At 44.0% G+C, this 20,079-nt stretch overlaps 1 protein-coding gene across 2 annotated transcripts in view; it reads right to left on the bottom strand.

Annotated features, from left to right (window-relative positions):
• MIGA2 (mitoguardin 2) overlaps window positions 1-20,079 on the bottom strand; it is a 106,220-nt gene that overhangs the window by 62,825 nt on the left and 23,316 nt on the right. For both annotated transcript variants that reach the window (XM_073600118.1, XM_073600119.1), the window contains exons 3-4: window positions 19,293-19,503; window positions 8,469-8,590 (exon numbers count right to left, since the gene is read on the bottom strand). In XM_073600118.1, coding sequence (XP_073456219.1) covers window positions 8,469-8,590; window positions 19,293-19,503 — 333 coding nt within the window. The remainder of the gene's footprint in view (window positions 1-8,468; window positions 8,591-19,292; window positions 19,504-20,079) is intronic.

The raw sequence follows: 20,079 nt of genomic DNA, 5'->3' as shown, positions 1-20,079 counted from the left end.
AGTAAAAGAGTTTTTTTGGGATTTTATATTTAGATTGTAGGTCATTAAAAGTGAGGAGTTTGCGGGTCACTGGGTTAACCAAGTGGCGTAGTTGGAAAATACCGGCTTTCGTCCATGGCAGCATGGCATCATAAGAGAGGCTATCAGGGATTTCCGGATTAAAGGTAATATTTGTTAAAGGAGAGCATGGGGATGAAAGCTTATATTTACCGGAGCAGTTTTTCCATATTGAGAGGGTAAATAGCATCGGGTTTAAGCTGATTTTACGTAATTGAGAGATGAATTTGTCCGAGGATGGCCATAACATATAGCATGGATGTGCAGGTACTGTGATGCCCATTTCTATCTCAGACCATCTGTTAGGGGCATATCTAGATGTCCAGGAGATTATTGTTCTTAGATGGGAGGCGTAATAATATTTGATTATGTCGGGTGCCCCCAAACCTCCACCGGCTCGGGGTGCAAAAAGCACCGAGCTAGCTATCCTATGAGATTTATGATTCCAAATAAAATTTAGGAAATTTTGTTGGATTAACTTTAATTGGGACATTGGAACCTTAACTGGAAGGGTCTTGAAGAGATAGAAGAGCCTAGGGAGCACCGACATTTTGAGGACGTTTATCCTTCCAAGAAGGGATAAGGGGAAATTTGTCCATGACTTTAATAATTTGTTGATTTCTATAAACATAGGAGGAAAGTTGGCCTGATAAAGAGTGGAGTAGGAGGAAGTCAGATAGACCCCAAGATATTTCAAGGAATGGGTGCACCAACGATATTTGAAATTTTCCTGTAAAGTGGAAAGATTAATAGGAAGGGCTTCAGTTTTGGTCGGATTTATTTTAAAACCTGAAATGCTTCCAAATTGGTGCAGGAGTGCATGGAGAGAGGGGAGTGATATATGGGGATGGGTCAATGTTAGTAGAATATCATCAGCGAATAGGGACAGCTTGTATTCCTGATGTCTCAGCGCCACTCCCCCTATGTCAGGGTGGGAACGAATAGCTTCGGCCAGAGGTTCCAAACTTAAAAATGAAAAGTAAGGGGGATAGAGGACATCCCTGACGGGTACCATTACTTAAGGAGAATATCGGGGAGACATGGGAAGACAACTGTACTTGAGAAGTGGGCGTGGAGTAAAGCGCTCTTAAAGCGTGCATAAAGGGACCTGAAATTCCATATCTAGTCAAAATGGCGAACATAAAAGACCAGTTTAGGTTCTAATGCCTTCTGAGCATCTAAACTGAGGACTATCGCAGGTTTCTTAGTTTTAGTCAGTAGATCAATAAGATCGATAGTTCTTCTAGTGTTGTCTCCTGCGTGTCTAGTGGGAACGAAACCGACCTGGTCCTTATGTATGAGTGAGGGAAGAAGTAGGGACAGTCTGTTAGCTAAAATTTTTGTGAAAATCTTATAATCAGAGTTCAGGAGGGCAATGGGGCGATAGTTGTCTGGTAGTGATAAGTCCTTATCCGGTTTTGGAATAACCGTAATAAAGGCATGAAGAAATTGGGAGTGCGGAACTTTCCCTGACATCAGAGAGGTAAATAGACTTATCATATGGGGTATTAGAACTGGTAGGAAGCTTTTAAAGTATGAGTAAGGGAGTCCATCGGGCCCTGGGGATTTGTGGGTCGGAAGCTGGTTAATAACTGCTGTAATTTCTTCAGCAGAAATGGGAGCATTGAGTCCTGAGCGTTTCTCAGGAGAGAGTGTAGGGAGATTTAGAAATTTAATAAAGTCATCAAACTTTTCTTGAGTGAATGTGAAATTTTGGTCTGTTGCTAAGCAGTTATAGAGTTTTTGGTAGTAATTACCAAAGACCTTGGACATGTGTTGGGGGCAATAGGTAGGTTCACCATTGGGTTGTAATAGTAAATCAGGGATGGAGGCTGCAGGTCTAGGCTTTAATTTATTGACTAGCATTCTATGGGGCCTATTAGCAAATTCGTAAAACTTTTGTTTGGACCAAAGCAAGGATTTAGCAAATGTATTCAAATCAAGAGATTTAATGCGGTTACGTAGCGATACCACTGATCTGAGGCGTTCCACCGTAGGGGAGCCGACAAGGGATTCCTCCGCTTTGGATAGATCATGTAAAAGCGATAACCTTTGGAGAGCTCGATCTTTTTTAAGACGGGAGCTTGAGGAAATGCACTCTCCCCTGAAAAAGGCCTTATGAGCCTCCCATAGGGTGGACGCCCCAGAAACCGAACCTTCGTTAAGTTCAAAAAATTCTGTCAGTTTTTTCTGGAGATGGGTATGGATATCAGGTATTTTAAGAAGGGACTCATTAAGACGCCAGTGGCATGACCTAGATGTAGGTTTGGTTAGGAGGAGGTCAAGGGCTATGGGGGCATGGTCTGACCATGTGATTGTATTTATTTCTGAATGGACTACATATGACAGTAAGGGTGCTGAGACAAAGAAGTGGTCTAATCTTGTATATAGCTTGTGGGGGGGTGAATAAAATGTAAATTGTTTGGCTGTAGGATGTTTTACCCTCCAAGTATCAAAGAGGTTGTTAGCTCTGATAAGTTTTCTAAAGGATGTAGCCAACTTTTGAACCTGGGGAGGTGGGGTGTGTGTAAAAAGAGCAAATCTATCCTTATTCGGGGACATGCACAAATTGAAATCACCCCCGATGACCATGAATGGTTGGGAGAAAGATTGCAATTTTTCAAAAAACATCTCAAGAAAACCAATCTGTCCTGTGTTGGGTGCATACACATTGGCAAGGGTAAATGATACATTTTCATGATCACAGCTCAGGAGAACAAAGCGGCCTTGAGGGTCTAAGTATGTCGATTTAACACGGATATTAGAATTACGTTTCAGTAATATAGCTACTCCAGCCTTTCCAGAAGGATCTGATGCTATATAAGCGGTAGGAAAATGTTTGGAGGCAAATTTAAAAGATCCCTCCGCCTTAAAGTGTGTCTCCTGAACCATGATCACTTCTGCTTTGGATGCCTTGAACTCCTTCAACGCCAACCAACGTTTGCGGATGGAACCTAGACCTTTAACATTACATGACAGTATACTTACAGCCATAGCTCAGGTATATGAATATAGCATATATTAAAGTTAGAAAGTGGAGAGGGAATGTGTACCATGATGTATAAAACATAACAAAAAAAATGTATCATAAAAGATCATATGACAGTATTGTATAATTTTTGAAACATAACCATATTTTGAACATGGGCCTGAAAAAAAAAACCCATAGGTAGGAAAAATTCAATCGAAACAAGGGGTTGGGGAATAGAAAAAGAACACAAAAAGAGTGGTAATAATAATGATTAAAAAAAAAGGGATCCAGGTTAGGACCAGAAAGGGTCTCTAGTAAGAAGAAAAAAAAAGAAAAAAATATACCAATTAGGTATTAGGCCTGAGGCACATGAGAGCCTCAGGAGATCACGGTCTTGACTCAAGACCATGTTAACAGGGGGTGTGTCAGCCTACAAAAACAGACTTGTGGGCCTCCGCCCAATCCGAACCTTAAAAAATAGAAAAAAATAGAAAGAAAAAAAAAAAAAAAAAAAACGGAGAAAACAGAGAACCACCAACATGGGGGTTACGTGCTGGATTATAACAAACTAACAGGCATGTAAACATGTAAGGCACTTCAGGTATGGAAGTTCGACTCTGAGCCCAGAGTCTCAGAACACATAGGACCAAAAAAAAAAAAAAAACACAAAAAAAAAATAATTGGACCTATGTGTAAAGAGGGATCACAGGGAAATGTCCCAGGACGTGTTCAAGTAGGGCCTTTAAATGGAGCAGCTCTTTGAGGTGTAACTGGTGTCTTCTTTGACCTCTGGCGCACCGGGGTCCAGATTTTCCCAGGTGTGGACATCTGTCGGGAAGGCGGGACTTGTATCTGCAGGTCTTCATCTGGTATGGGAGGGAGACCTAGGTTTTTAATAAGTTTCACATTCTTGTAGGTCTCGCATGGAGTATTGCGAACCGTCTTTGATGACTGATAATCTGAACGGGAAACCCCAGCGGTAAGGGACTTGATATTGTTGCAAATGGCAGGTAACTGGGCGTAGAGCGCGGCGTTTAGCCAAAGTGATGGGTGATAGATCATTGAAAATTTGAAGTTTTGCACCTTTGAATTCGACCCTTGATCTGTTTCGAGTAGCAATGGTCAAGGCCTCCTTGTTCTCATAAAAGTGGAAACGAGCGATTATGTCCCTGGGATTAGCACCCTGAGGAGGTTTAGGAGCCAGTGATCTGTGTGCTCTATCCAGGCGCCATTCTATGTCAGGAATATGAGGTACCAACATGACAAATAGAGCAAGGAGATAGGATCGAATTTCTTTATCTGGTATGGATTCCGGGACTCCACGGATGCGTAGATTCTGACGGCGTTCTCGATTTTCGAGGTCTTCTTGCTGCGTTTGTAATTGCGAAACTGCATTTTTCAGGCCTGCATTTTCCTCTTCTAGGACATGGACATATTGAACCATGTCATCGAATTTAGTTTCCAGATGATCCGTGCGTTCACCAAGTTGATCTATTTCACCTCTAAGCTCGTGGGCTAGCTTATTTACTTCTTTGGTGATGTTATGGGTGATGCTGTGAAGCAGAGCCTGTAACTTAGTATCTAAAAACGTCCACTGTTACGGGTAGTGATGTTGCGGAGGAAACAGGTAGTTGTGGGCGTTGTGAAGAGTCCTCCATAAACAGAGAGGGGTCTACTAATGGGAAATTGTCCGTTTGGTTCATAGCTACCTCTGGGGTACTTGAGGCCGGGGAGTGAGGCCTCCGTAGGTATTTCTCCATTGAGTTAGTTCGCCGAAGTGCGGCCTGTGAGGTTTGTTTTGAGTATACGGTGCGTTGGTCTCCGATTTTACCCATGCACTGATTGAAAGATAACTATGGGGTTCTCTGAAAGGTTAATGCGTCTCCCGGATCTTGAAAATAATAGCGTTGCAGAGCGGGAGATTCGGATCTGTAGGCGGAGGCCAAAGCTTAAAACTCAGGCGGCTTCCATCTTTGCAAGCTGCGTGTGCGTTTTACATGGAACAGTTGTAAGAGTGAATTGTTAGGCAGTAACTCTCTCAGGGTATTATTGTGCTCAATTTAGATCCTCAGATCCCTTAATTACATCTCTACCTCCCCCTTCTGCCAGTCTGGGGTGAGAGGAGCAGATCCTGTAGTCCCCAGCCCCTTGCGAGTAACTATGCAGCTGAAGGGACAGAGAGGATGGCTTCTGGGTGTATGTGAGAGTCCCAAGATGGCCGCCGGGCTCCAGAAGTAGGCCGAAGCCTCGGTCTGTCCTAATAGGAGGCTGCTGAATCAATAAACACGGCCGTTTGGAATCTCTGGGGCACCCACGGGGATAGAAAAAGGGATGATCGTGTGATCTGACTCCCCCCAGGGACCCGACAGCGGATGAGCTTACTCACTGTGACCCGGGATGTCTGTAATTCAGCCCGTAGGCCGCGTCAGGCCGCCAGGCCGCAGGACACCTAGGCCGGGTGTCGGATGACTCTCCGCGGCCTCCTCGGCTCCACAGGCCAGTCGGGCTATTCAGAGCAGGTCCCGTCCGATCACTCTTCGATCCGCAGGCCCGCGGATTTAGGTAGAAAGCGCCGCCGGCCTGTTTGTAGGCCCCAAGATGGCGGCGGAAGGCTCCGGTGGCAGAGATAAAGTTCAGCTGAAAGCCAGCTCGGACCAGTCAGGGTCTGAGATATCAGTCCAGGGCAGTTCAGCAGGGGTCCGGGATCAATTTTATGTGGCTTGTGGCTACAGGGGCACTGTATAAAGCAGCGGATGGGTATAGATTGGTGTGAACCAAGAGGAGCTCAGCTCACATACGTCCTTCCAGCAGCAGGTCCGGACACGCCCCCCCACCTCCATACCTTTCATCATAGGCCTTGTTGACTCCTCTCCAACCTTTATGGTTGTGGCCAAAAAGCTAAATTTTGGTCTCATCACTCCAAATTACTTTGTGCCAGAAGGTTTGAGGCTTGTCTCTGTGCTGTTTGGCGTATTGTAAGCGGGACACTTTGTGGCATTTGCGTAGTAATGGCTTTTCTCTGGCGACTCAACCATGCAGCCCATCTTTCTTCAAGTGCCTCCTTATTGTGCATCTTGAAACAGCCACACCACATGTTTTCAGATAGTCTTGTATTTCACCTGAAATTATTTGTGGGTTTTCCTTTGCATCCCGAACAATTTTCCTGGCAGTTGTGGCTGAAATTTTAGTTGGTCTACCCGACCATGGTTTGGTTTCAACAGAACCCCTCATTTTCAACTTCTCAATTAGACTTTGAACACTGCTGATTGGTATTCTCAATTCCTTGGATATCTTTTTATATCCCTTTCCTGTTTTGTACAGTTTAACTACCTTTTCCCACAGATCCTTTGACAATTCTTTTCCATTACTCCGAATCCAGAATTGTCAGTGCAGCCCTGGATGAAAGATGCAAGGGTCTGTCTGTCACACACACTAATTACAAGCAAACAGATCACAGGTGAAGATGGTTACCTTTAATAGCCATTCAAACCCCTTTGTGTCAACTTGTGTGCATGTTATCAGGCCAAAATCAGGGTATGTAAACTTTTGATTAGGGTCAATTGGGTAGTTTCTGTTGTCATTATGATTTAAAAAGAGTAAACTATGTTGATTGATAATAAATCCCAAACCCAAACACTAACCATGAGTAAAATAAATGTTTTTGTGTTATCATTCATATTTTCTGAAAAATGGCCAAGAAATCATAAATTCTGCCAGAGTGTGTAAACTTATGAGCACATAAGAAACATGAGAAAAAAAATTATAATATATTATATATACACACGCACACACATATACACACACACACGCACACTATTTCAAAAAAGTGAGTACACTACAGTATATTTTTGTAAATATTTTATTATATCTTTTCACGTGACAACACTGAAGAAATTACATTTTGTACAAAGTAGTGAGTGTATAACAGTGTAAATTTGCTGTCCCCTCAAAATAACGCAACACACAGCCATTAATGTCTAAACCATTGGCAACAAAAGTGAGTACACCTCTAAGTGAAAATGTCCAAATTGAGCCCAATTAGCCATTTTCCCTCCCCGGTGTCATGTGACTTGTTACTGTTACAAGGTCTCCAGTGTGAATGGGGAGCAGGTGTGTTAAATTTGGTGTTATCGCTCTCACTCTCTCATACTGGTCATTGGAAGTTCAACATGGCACCTCATGGCAAAGAAGTCTCTGGGGTTCTGAAAAAAGAATTGTTGTTCTACATAAAGATGGCCTAGGCTATAAGAAGATTGGCAAGACCCTGAAACTGAGCTGCAGCACGGTGGTCAAGACCATACAGCGGTTCAACAGGACAGGTTCTACTCAGAACAGGCCTCGCCATGGTGGACCAAAGAAGTTGAGTGCACATGCTCCAGAGGTTGTCTTTGGGAAATAGATTTATGAGTGCTGCCAGCATTGCTGCAGAGGTTCAAAAGGGTGGGGGGGTCAGCCTGTCAGTGCTCAGACCATACGCCGCACACTGCATCAAATTGGTCTGCATGGCTGTCGTCATAAAAGGAAGCCTCTTCTAAAGTAGATGCACAAGAAAGCCCGCAAACAGTTGCAGAGTAAGGACATGGATTAGTGGAACCATGTCCTGTGGTCTGATGAGACCAAGATAAACTTATTTGGTTCAGATGGTGTGAAGCATGTGTGGTGACAACCAGGTGAGAAGTACAAAGACAAGTGTGTCTTACCTACAGTCAAGCATGGTTGTGGGAGTGTCATGGTCTGGGGCTGCACGAGTGCTGCCGACACTGGGGAGCTACAGTTCATTGAGGGAACCATGAATGCCAACATGTACTGTGACATACTGAGCATGATCCCCTCCCTTCGGAGACTGGGACGCAGGGCAGTATTCCCACATGATAATGACTCCAAAAACACCTCCAAGACCACCACTGCCTTGCTAAAGAAGCTGAGGGTAAAGGTGACAGACTGGCCAAGCATGTCTCCAGAACTAAAACCTATTGAGCATCTGTGGGGCATATTCAAATGGAATGTGGAGGAGCGCAAGATCTCTAACATCCACCAGCTCCGTGATGTCATCATGGAGGATGGAAGAGGACTCCAGTGGCAACCTGTGAAGCTCTGGTGAATTCCATGCCCAAGGGGGTTAAGGCAGTGCTGGAAAATAATGGTGGCCACACAAAATATTGACACGTTGGGCCCAATTTGGACATTTTCACTTAGGAGTGTACTCACTTTTGTTGCCAGCGGTTTAGACATTAATGGCTGTGTGTTGAGTTATTTTAAGGGGCCAGCAAATTTACACTGTTATACAAGCTGTACACTCACTACTTTACATTGTAGCAAAGTGTCATTTCTTCAGTGTTGCACATTAAATTATATTCTAAAATATTTCCAAAAATGTGAGGGGTGTACTCACTTTTGCGAGATACTGTATATCCTGCTAAGATACATCAAAAAGACTTACCGAAGCCAGGCTGTGAGTGGAACTTGAGTGCTTGCTTGAATGCTTGCTTGGCTCTATAGAGGAGATACCACTGAGAGTGTCATTACTTTTGCTGCTTGGACTCTGCACTCTGCGGGAGTATCCTGAAAGGTCAGAGAATAGACAGCAATAGATATAAGGGAGGTAAATAAAAAGACCCTCAGAATTTTAGGACTGGTGTCCGGTTAAGTATTGGTATTTCAATCAAATCACAGCAAGTAAATACTTCTACAAAAGATAAATAGAAATGTCCATTATTAGCTAGATGTTGGTCTGTCCAATCTAAAAAGTATTACCTGCCCCCTCTCTGTGTTAACTGGGATTGTGCAGCAAGTCTCCGGCCTTAAAGATAATCCAGCTTATTGGAGAGAAGTGCTCATTGTAAATTTAAGCCACGAGGTGAGCAATGTATTGGTCTGGCTTGTGTTAACGGAGTTTCTCATGCCAAAGGGAAACTCTGTCATTTTAATACTCGATTAGATATACACATGAATGTATGCAGCTAAATAGACAATATATCTAATGTGTTTTTTTTTTTTTTTTAAAAAGAAGAAGTTTCTAGGCACAGAAAGGTCAGCCTAAGGGCTCATTCACACTATCGTGTTGAGGTAATGCATGCATTACTGCAATGCCTGTTGGTGCACCGTGTTAGTGCGTTGTGGTGCCATTGATTGTTAATGAAACTTCAACTCACGCTATGTCCAGAGTGCAGCTGCGTTACAGGGAACTGCACAATGTGGGTGGTGCAGCAAGGACCTATTGTGTTTGTTCCTTTACAGCTCATTCATTTTGAATGGAATGCCTGAGCACAGCACAGGTACAGCTCTAATTTGAAAAACACACTTTTTTTTTCTTTTTAGAATGTTTATGTTTAGTTTAGAAAATTGAATCTAAAGCCCCATACATACTATTAGATTTTCTGCAGATTTTTGTCTTCAGATTTTTCTGTATTTTGCAAAAAAACCTGGTTGATCCTGGTGCTCTCTATCTCCTCCTTCTGTTTATATCCCCAATTCTGCTAGGGATTTTGCATATGTGGTGGCAACTCTGCACATCCTCAGTTTTCAGTAAGTTTCTATACTGAGCATTTCCTCCCTGAGTAGCCCATGTGACTATAGAGTCACACATGTGGGTGTACACACAGTGGTAAATGACAGCTCACTTGGGAGGCTTCACCTCCCTCTTATTCTAAGACACAGGCTGGAGGGACGTCACAGCCTGTGACCGGCGGAAATCGGCCCACACCACGTTATTACCAAAAAAAAAAAGATTCGATTTCAAATATATATTTGTATGACAATTTAAAACAGTTTATTGATATTATTTATTTATTTTTACACTGTTATCCAAAGGCTGTTTTTTTTTGTTTGTTTTTTAATGTGACCAAGCAGGGGAGGACTAGAAGCTCCTCCTTTTAGGTTTCCCTGCAGACAGGCTGGAAAAGAGCTGGGTCATGTGACAGCTGTATATTCATTAGGAAAAAGGTACTTCAATGTTTTTTATTAAAAAAATTACAGTGCCATCATCCATATACAAAAATAGAAGGGATAATGTAAATTAACAGTGTGTGTTTAGTATCACTTTATTGCATTAAATGCTTTAAAAAAGGTAAAAACTTTGTCTTTAGAATCACTTTAAGACATGTTTCTGTAAGTGTTCTAGGACAGTAACGTCTGAGTACCACTGATGTTGTTGGCTTATGCTGTAGATTTCAGTTTTCCCAGTGGTTTGTCATTTCAAATCCTGGCCAAACTCGAGCACTACTTTGGACTGAGCTCAGGTTTAGATGACTAGAATGTCTCTGGAGGTGGAAAGTGGTGTTGGAAGGAGACTGCTTGCACACACAGACAAATCTAATCAATATCTTTGTTGCTAGATGAGAGGTTTTCATTTTCATGCGGTTTAGAGAATTTAAGTTTCTACACAAAGCATCTAGAATGAAGTAGTATGGTCCAGTTTGTGTATTGCTAAAGTGTCCCTGTGTTTAAACAAGTTTAAAAAAAGCTCTGCGATTACTAACTGCTGGTACAGGTAAATAACTAGAAGTGATGAAGGACTTTTCCTGAAGACAATGCTGCTCTTTGTTCCATCCAATGCAGTTCACACACATAGTTGATTAGGCATTCAGTCACATGATCTTTATTAAAAGGGAGGAGCCAGGGGTCTGATTTCACCAATTCTTCCCTTTCACGGTGATCATTTGGCCAAAGGCATATAGTCATGTGGCCAGCAGAAGAAAGAGTCTGAAGCATCACTTTCTCGAGGAAAGGTATTTTACTTCACCATGATGTCCTTTTTGGGAAGGTTTAAAGTGGTTGTGAAGCCACTGTATAATAAACATACCATCCTTTATGTTAGCCGCAGCTCTCCTCTGTCCTCTCCCCCCTCCCCTCCCTGCCTGTCAGCTAGTCTATACCACTCTGCTCCCTGCCCCTTCCCTGCCTCCTGCTATAATATCGGTATAATAAACATACCATCCCCTCTGTTAGCCAACAATATGTGTCCCAGTGTCTGTGCTAAAAAAAAAAACAAAAAAAACAAAAAAAAAAAAACACTATCTACCTTATATCAGAGCGTTCCCCCCCCCCCACTCACGTGACTCCTCGCCCCTCTCTTTCCCTGCCTATACTGGGCTGAGAACTCCCACTGACGTCAGCCAGGAGGAGGAGAGAGGCAAGGAGTCACGTGATCGCTGGGAGACGCTCTGATATAACGTATAAATCGGCATTTTTTTTTTTTTCAGCACAGACACTGGGACACATATTGTTAGCTAACAGAGGGGATGGTAGGTTTTTCTTGTTCAATATTTTATTTATTTTAAGTAGATAGATAACAAACATGGCATGAGAGACAATGACAACATAGAACAATGAGCCTCTGTCTTCGTACATGTTAACCAGATGATAACATTACAACATTAATAAAAGAAGGGTAGGGAAGAATAAACTCACATCTGATGCACATGGCACAGGCAGTTATGGTACAAATATTTACAAAGGAGAGTACTGATTGTGGAAGGGGCCTCAGAGAAGTATCCCAGGAGGCCCCCGACCACATATCCTCAGGTAATATCAAAGGAGAGAGATGAGAGACCTCTAGAAGGAAAAAGGTAAGAAGAGAGAAAATAGAGAAAGAAGAGTGTAAGGGAAACAGCAAAGGGGGAGGGGGCAGAGGTGTCTGTTCCGTTACGGGGCAAGGGACTAACTAAAGTGGAAGATTAGGCTCGCCACTTTAAGGTTCCAGGAGCTTGGGGTTGAATTGTGGAGGGAGGAAATGATCCACCCACGACTGAGGATGGTATGTTTTTATTATACAGATATTATAGCAGCAGGAAGGGAAGGGGCGAGGAGCACAGACTAGCTGACAGGCAGGGAGGGGGGGCGAGGACAGAGGAGAGCTGCAGCTGACGGAGGCACGTAAACTGACCACAGTATCTGGGCTCAGCAGCCATGAAGAACCGTGGTCAGTTTACAGGGGAAAGCGCAGACCCAGGCAGTTTTTTTAGGTTAAACAAGGGGCCAAATAACACAGCACAAGGACTGCGCTGTCATACATGCTTTAAGGGAACTGGATATATTTTCTTTTTGGGCGGGTTGCAAACACTTTAATACCTGTCCATGTTACTGATGCAACCTGAGACAGGAAGTAATAGTATCTTTTCCACTTCAAACGTGCCTCTTTCCCTGCATCTCCAGCTCCCATCAGGTGCACACTCAGAAGTAGGGATGAGCCGAACACCCCCCTGTTCGGTTCGCACCAGAACATGCGAACAGGAAAAAAGTTCGTTCGAACATGCGAACACCGTTAAAGTCTATGGGACACGAACATGAATAATCAAAAGTGCTAATTTTCAAGGCTTATATGCAAGTTATTGTCATAAAAAGTGTTTGGGGACCTGGGTCCTGCCCCAGGGGACATGGATCAATGCAAAAAAAAGTTTTAAAAACGGCCGTTTTTTCAGGAGCAGTGATTTTAATAATGCTTAAAGTCAAACAATAAAAGTGTAATATCCCTTTAAATTTCGTACCTGGGGGGTGTCTATAGTGTGCCTGTAAAGGGGCGCATGTTTCCTGTGTTTAGAACAGTCTGACAGCAAAATGACATTTTGAAGGAAAAAACTCATTTAAAACTACCCGCGGCTATTGCATTGCCGACAATACACATAGAAGTTCATTGATAAAAACGGCATGGGAATTCCCCAAAGGGGAACCCCGAACCAAAATTTAAAAAAAAAAAATGACGTGGGGGTCCCCCTAAATTCCATACCAGGCCCTTCAGGTCTGGTATGGATATTAAGGGGAACCCCGGCCAAAATTAAAAAAAAAAAATGACGTGGGGTTCCCCCTAAATTCCATACCAGACCCTTCAGGTCTGGTATGGATTTTAAGGGGAACCCCGCGCCAAAAAAAAAAAAAAAAAACGGCGTGGGGTCCCCCCAAAAATCCATACCAGACCCTTATCCGAGCACGCAACCTGGCAGGCCGCAGGAAAAGAGGGGGGGACGAGAGTGCGGCCCCCCCTCCCTCCTGAACCGTACCAGGCCACATGCCCTCAACATTGGGAGGGTGCTTTGGGGTAGCCCCCCAAAACACCTTGTCCCCATGTTGATGAGGACAAGGGCCTCATCCCCACAACCCTGGCCGGTGGTTGTGGGGGTCTGCGGGCGGGGGGCTTATCGGAATCTGGAAGCCCCCTTTAACAAGGTGACCCCCAGATCCCGGCCCCCCCCCTGCGTGAAATGGTAAGGGGGTACATAAGTACCCCTACCATTTCACGAAAAAAGTGTCAAAAATGTTAAAAATGACAAGAGACAGTTTTTGACAATTCCTTTATTTAAATGCTTCTTCTTTCTTCTATCTTGCTTCATCTTCTGGTTCTTCTGGCTCTTCTGGTTCCTCTGGTTCTTCCTCCGGCGTTCTCGTCCAGCATCTCCTCCGCGGCGTCTTCTGTCTTCTTCTCCTCGGGCCGCTCCGCACCCATGGCATGGGGGGGAGGCTCCCGCTCTTCTCTTCTTCTTTTCTTCTCTTCTTCTTCATTTTCTTCTCCGGGCCGCTCCGCAATCCATGCTGGCATGGAGGGAGGCTCCCGCTGTGTGACGGCGCTCCTCGTCTGACAGTTCTTAAATAACGGAGGGGGGCGGGGCCACCCGGTGACCCCGCCCCCCTCTGACGCACGGTGACTTGACGGGACTTCCCTGTGACGTCACGGGGAATGCCACAGGGAAGTCCCGTCAAGTCACCGTGCGTCAGAGGGGGGCGGGGTCACCGGGTGGCCCCGCCCCCCGTTATTTAAGAACTGTCAGACGAGGAGCGCCGTCACACAGCGGGAGCCTCCCTCCATGCCAGCATGGATTGCGGAGCGGCCCGGAGAAGAAAATGAAGAAGAAGAGAAGAAGAGAAGAAGAGAAGAGCGGGAGCCTCCCCCCCATGCCATGGGTGCGGAGCGGCCCGAGGAGAAGAAGACAGAAGACGCCGCGGAGGAGATGCTGGACGAGAACGCCGGAGGAAGAACCAGAAGAACCAGAAGAGCCAGAAGAACCAGAAGATGAAGCAAGATAGAAGAAAGAAGAAGCATTTAAATAAAGGAATTGTCAAAAACTGTCTCTTGTCATTTTTAACATTTTTGACACTTTTTTCGTGAAATGGTAGGGGTACTTATGTACCCCCTTACCATTTCACACAGGGGGGGGGGCCGGGATCTGGGGGTCACCTTGTTAAAGGGGGCTTCCAGATTCCGATAAGCCCCCCGCCCGCAGACCCCCACAACCACCGGCCAGGGTTGTGGGGATGAGGCCCTTGTCCTCATCAACATGGGGACAAGGTGTTTTGGGGGGCTACCCCAAAGCACCCTCCCAATGTTGAGGGCATGTGGCCTGGTACGGTTCAGGAGGGAGGGGGGGCCGCACTCTTGTCCCCCCCTCTTTTCCTGCAGCCTGCCAGGTTGCGTGCTCGGATAAGGGTCTGGTATGGATTTTTGGGGGGACCCCACGCCGTTTTTTTTTTTTTTTTTTTGGCGCGGGGTTCCCCTTAAAATCCATACCAGACCTGAAGGGTATGGTATGGAATTTAGGGGGAACCCCACGTCATTTTTTTTTTTAAATTTTGGCCGGGGTTCCCCTTAATATCCATACCAGACCTGAAGGGCCTGGTATGGAATTTAGGGGGACCCCCACGTCATTTTTTTTTTTTAATTTTGGTTCGGGGTTCCCCTTTGGGGAATTCCCATGCCGTTTTTATCAATGAACTTCTATGTGTATTGTCGGCAATGCAATAGCCGCGGGTAGTTTTAAATGAGTTTCTTCCTTCAAAATGTCATTTTGCTGTCAGACTGTTCTAAACACAGGAAACATGCGCCCCTTTACAGGCACACTATAGACACCCCCCAGGTACGAAATTTAAAGGGATATTACACTTTTATTGATTGACTTTAAGTATTATTAAAATCACTGCTCCTGAAAAAACGGCCGTTTTTAAAACTTTTTTTTGCATTGATCCATGTCCCCTGGGGCAGGACCCAGGTCCCCAAACACTTTTTATGACAATAACTTGCATATTAGCCTTTAAAATTAGCACTTTTGATTTCTCCCATAGACTTTTAAAGGGTGTTCCGCGGCATTCGAATTTGCCGCGAACACCCCAAATTGTTCGCTGTTCGGTGAACTTGCGAACAGCCAATGTTCGAGTCGAACATGAGTTCGACTCGAACTCGAAGCTCATCCCTACTCAGAAGCACATGCCTGCTCAGATGGTTCACTTGTCATGTAGAAATGAATGGGTCGCACTCTGATGCTGCCACTTAAACTGGCACAGGAAGTGTCAAAGTACAAGGTCTCCAGGGGATTGTTTGGGCTGTCCCTGTTGTATACTGAAGTGCTACAGAGTCACCAAAAAAAAAAAAAAAAAGACAGCTTCCAGGAATCTTTGCCATTTCTCCCTGCATCAGGACTTCTTTTGATGGCATGGCCTTTGCAGCCCTATGGGCATGATATGTGCAGTGGAGTAACTTGCTGGGCATGAGTAGGAGTGACTGGGTGGTATTGGTGACAAGATGATTGATGTGCAAGTCACTATTAGAATGTACCACATGGAAGGATGCCATCAAGTCATGCTCTGGTCCAAGCTCACACACCAAGCGCAAACAATGACAACAGGGATTCGGGACAGGGGGTGAAAGCATTGTCACTACTGCACAGGGTGGATGAAAAAAAAAAAAAAAAGTTTAAAAACACGTAAATATATACAATATCTCACAAAAGTGAATACACCCCTCACATTTTTGTAAATATTTTATTATATCTTTTCATGCGACAATCCTGAAGAAATTACACTTTGCTACAATGTAAAGTAGTGAGTGTACAGCTTGTATAACAGTGTAAATTTGCTGTCCCCTCAAAATAACTCAACACGCAGCCATTAATATCTAAACCCCTGGCAACAAAAGTAATTACACCCCTAAGTGAAAATGTCCAGATTGGGTCCAAAGTGTCAATATTTTGTGTGGCCACCATTATTTTCCAGCACTGCCTTAACCCTCTTGGGCATGGAGTTCACCAGAGTGCCACTGGAGACCTCTTCCACACTTCCATGACAACATCACGGAGCTGGTGGATGTTAGAGACCTTGTGCTCCTCCACCTTCCGTTTTGAGGATGCTCAATAGGGTTTAGGTCTGAAGACATGCTTGGCCAGTTCATCACCTTTATCCTCAGCTTCTTTAGCAAGGCAGTGGTCGTCTTGGAGGTGTGTTTGGGGTCGTTATGTTGGAATACTGCCCTGCGGCCCAGTCTCCAAAAGGAGGGGATCATGCTCTGCTTCAGTATGTCACAGTACATGTTGGCATTCATGGTTCCCTTAATGAACTCTAGCTCCCCAGTGCCAGCAGCACTCATGCGGCCCCAGACCATGACACTCCCACCACCATGCTTGACTGTAGGCAATACACACTTGCCTTTGTACTCCTCACCTGGTTGCCACCACACACGCTTGACACCTTCTGAACCAAATATGTTTATTTTGGTCTCATCAGACCACAGGACATGGTTCCAGTAATCCATGTCCTTAGTCTGCTTGTCTTCAGCAAACTGTTGGCTTTATTGTGCATCATCTTTAGAAGAGGCTTCCTTCTGGGGCGACATCCATGCAGACCAATTTGATGCAGTGTGAGGCGTATGGTCTGAGCACTGACAGGCTGATCCCCCACTCCTTCAACCTCTGCAGCAACGCTGGCAGCACTCATACGTCTATTTCCCAAAGACAACCTCTGGATATGACGCTGAATATGTGCACTCAACTTCTTTGGTCGACCATGGTGAGGCCTGTTTTGAGTGGAACCTGTCCTGTTAAACGCTGTATGGTCTTGTCCACCATGCTTCAGCTCAGTTTCATGGTCTTGGCAATCTTCTTCTAGCCTAGGCCAACTTTATGTAGGAGAAACAATTATTTTTTTCAGATCTTCAGAGGGTTCTTTGCCATGAGGTGCCATGTTGAACTTCCAGTGACCAGTATGAGAGAGTGAGAGCAATAACACCAAATTTAACACACCTGCTCTCTATTCAAACCTGAGACCTTGTAACAACAATTGGGCCCAATTTGGACATTTTCACTTAGGGGTGAACTCACTTTTGTTACCAGCGGTTTAGACATTAATGGCTGTGTGTTGAGTTATTTTGAGGGGACAGCAAATTTACACTGTTATACAAGCTGTACACTCACTACTTTACATTGTAGCAAAGTGTCATTTCTTCGGTGTTGTCACATGAAAAGATATAATAAAATATTTACAAAAATGTGAGGGGTGTGCTCACTTTTGTGAGATACTGTACATTCTTATCCATTTACTAATGTGATCAGCATGAGGATTAGAAATAATGTTGATTGGGAGAGTGACATTCCATTTTTTTAAATGAACAAAATTATTATTAAGCATCTAATGCTGCTGTTGCATCTTTTCTTTTTCTCTACTTTAAAGTCTCTCAAGACAGCAATAAAGTCATGATGGAAGTTTCCATTCCTTTCTACTTTATCCAAAGCTAGAAAAAAAAAAAAAAAAAAAAAAAAAAATTCCCTTTAAAGGGCCAGTCCATCCGATATATTATGCATTTATTAGAATAAACCTAGTATATGTATTAGGGAATGTACGAGCAGGACTCTGATTCCTCCTGTATTGTATCTGTACTGTCTGCCCTCATGTTGTAAAGCACTGCACAAACTGTTGGCTTTATATAAATCCGATATTATAATAATAATGTACAATGATTATTACTGTTTAAAAAACGAATCATAATTCTATGTGAATTCATTAAAGAGAATCTTCACCCTAGAAAAAAAAAAAAAAAAAAATTCAAAGTCAGAGGCTACAGATCCTGTAGCCGCTGACTTAACCACTTCCGGACCAGCCGCCGCAGTTTTACTGTGACAGGTTGGCTCAGCTGGGCAAATTGTCGCTACCTTACGTCGCTTCGCCTTTTGGCCACTAGGGGTGCGTGCGCACCTGCAGCTTGTGCCCGGAGCCGATGCGAGTGCTCGGCGGGCACGATGACCGCCGGGCATCCGTGGTCGCTCGTGACAGAGCAAGAACCGGGATCTGTGTGTGTTAACACACAAATCCCTGTTCTTTCAGGGAGTAGAGACAGATCGTAAGTTCGTACTAAGTATGAAAATCGATCTCTCTCTCTTTCCTAGACAGTCCCATCCTCCCAGTTAGAACACACACTAGGGAACCCAGTTAACCCCTTCCCTGCCAGTGATATTTATACAGTAATTAGTGCATTTTTATAGCACTGATCACTGTATAATTGTCAATGGTCCCAAAAATGTGTCAAAAGTGTCCAATTTGTCCGCCGCAATATCGCAGTCCCAATAAAATCGCAGATCGCCACTATTACTAGTAAAAATAATAATAAAAATGCCATAAATCTATCCCCTATTTTGTAGACGCTATAACTTTTGCGCAAACCAATCAATATATGCTTATTGAGATTTTTTTTTTTTTTTACCAAAAATATGTAGAAGAATACATAATCGGCCTAAACTGAGGAATTTTTTTTTTTTTAAATGTGGGATATGTAGCAAAAAGTAAAAGATTGTGTTTTTTTTTTAAATTGTCGCTTTTTTGTTTATACCGCAAAAAGAAAAAAAAAAAAAACGCAGAGGTGATCAAATACCACCAAAAGAAAGCTCTATTTGTGGAAAAAATGGACATCAATTTTGTTTGGGTACAGCGTCACACGACTGCGCAATTGTCAGTTAAAGCGACGCAGTGCCGTATCGCAAAAAACGGTCTGGTCACTGAGCAGCCAAATCTTGCGGGGCTGAAGTGGTTAATAAAAAGGACACACTTACCTGTCCAGGGATTCACTGCCATCCTGACCTGGCCTGGTTCATCGCCAGTCTTCGGGTCCACGGTGCTGGCATGTTTACTAAGGGAAGAAACTCCTTGCAGCTTCCCACTGCACTTTGTGAATGGTACCGCAGCCTTCTGGGACCTGTGACATGTCCCAGAAGGCTGCAAGTAAGGGGGGCAACTTCCGCTTGGATAGCCAAGGTGATTTGAGAATAAGTGAGAGCAAGTCCTTATCAAAATTAGGTACCCACTCCCAAAAAACATTTTTTGTGCCAAATGTGGTTGGGGGGGGGGACATATAGTGTGACTTCCCCTTTAGGGTGAAGGTCCACTTTAGACCATGGAGCAAGCAAAATGACAACACAAATTTAACGGACCCTTTATCTTAGAAATAGCACAGAGAGTAGTAGTCCAGACAAAAACAATCCATATATTCTTTAATAAAAGGTGCTGGCCAGAGACTTGCCTTTCTTTACAGAAGAGGTGCGTCTGACAGGTAAGACAGCTGTAGGTACCCCGCCTGGTTTCAAGCCTCCACTCTCCGCTGTTATTTGCTTCTTCTTATGTTTTCGTCTTTTCAGCTGGTGGGCTGCCAGAGCCAAAGCTACTGTGCCGAGAGCAGTTGCAAACAGGACTTTCCGGAGGCCGGGGGAAAGCTTTAACTGTGAGAATGTGGTCTGTAAAAGCAAAATGTACCCAATATAAGCAATTATTGCAGTGTACACACACATCTATGCTTTTAGGCATTATTAGTGGCAATTGTGTTGCACAAGGGGGTGCAAGGTGAACGGTGTCTTTTTAAAAGGGGGTCTTTCTGCATATACAATTGGTGAAATGTTCTAACATGTCAGGAGGAAGATTTGCTAAATATAAAACTGGCCACATACATCTTAAAATAGCTTAAGGCTCCATTTACACTTGTGCAACTTGTCATGCAACTTTGGAGCTTAAAGTCGCATGACAGGTCATTCCTCATTATTTTCAATGATAACCATTCACATATGTGCAACTTGAAGGTCGCAGCAACTTTTAAGTAGTTCATGCACTACTTTCATGCAACTTGAGGGCTATAGACTTCAAAAGTTAACCCTTAAAAGTTTCATGAAAATCATACCTGAATGTTATACAATGCAACAGTTGTCCATTATCACTGGTCAAAGCCAAAATCATATCCAAGTCGCACTCATCCAAAATTGCGTCAAAGTTGCACTCCAAAGTCAGCACAACACAAAGTGTGAATGGAGCCTTAAAGT

The sequence above is a fragment of the Aquarana catesbeiana genome, linkage group LG09, assembly GCF_042186555.1.
Source record: "Aquarana catesbeiana isolate 2022-GZ linkage group LG09, ASM4218655v1, whole genome shotgun sequence".
In the NCBI taxonomy this organism is placed as follows: domain Eukaryota; kingdom Metazoa; phylum Chordata; class Amphibia; order Anura; family Ranidae; genus Aquarana; species Aquarana catesbeiana.
The sequence above is the reverse complement of the archived record's forward strand: the minus strand, read 5'-3'. Positions and strand labels throughout refer to the sequence as shown.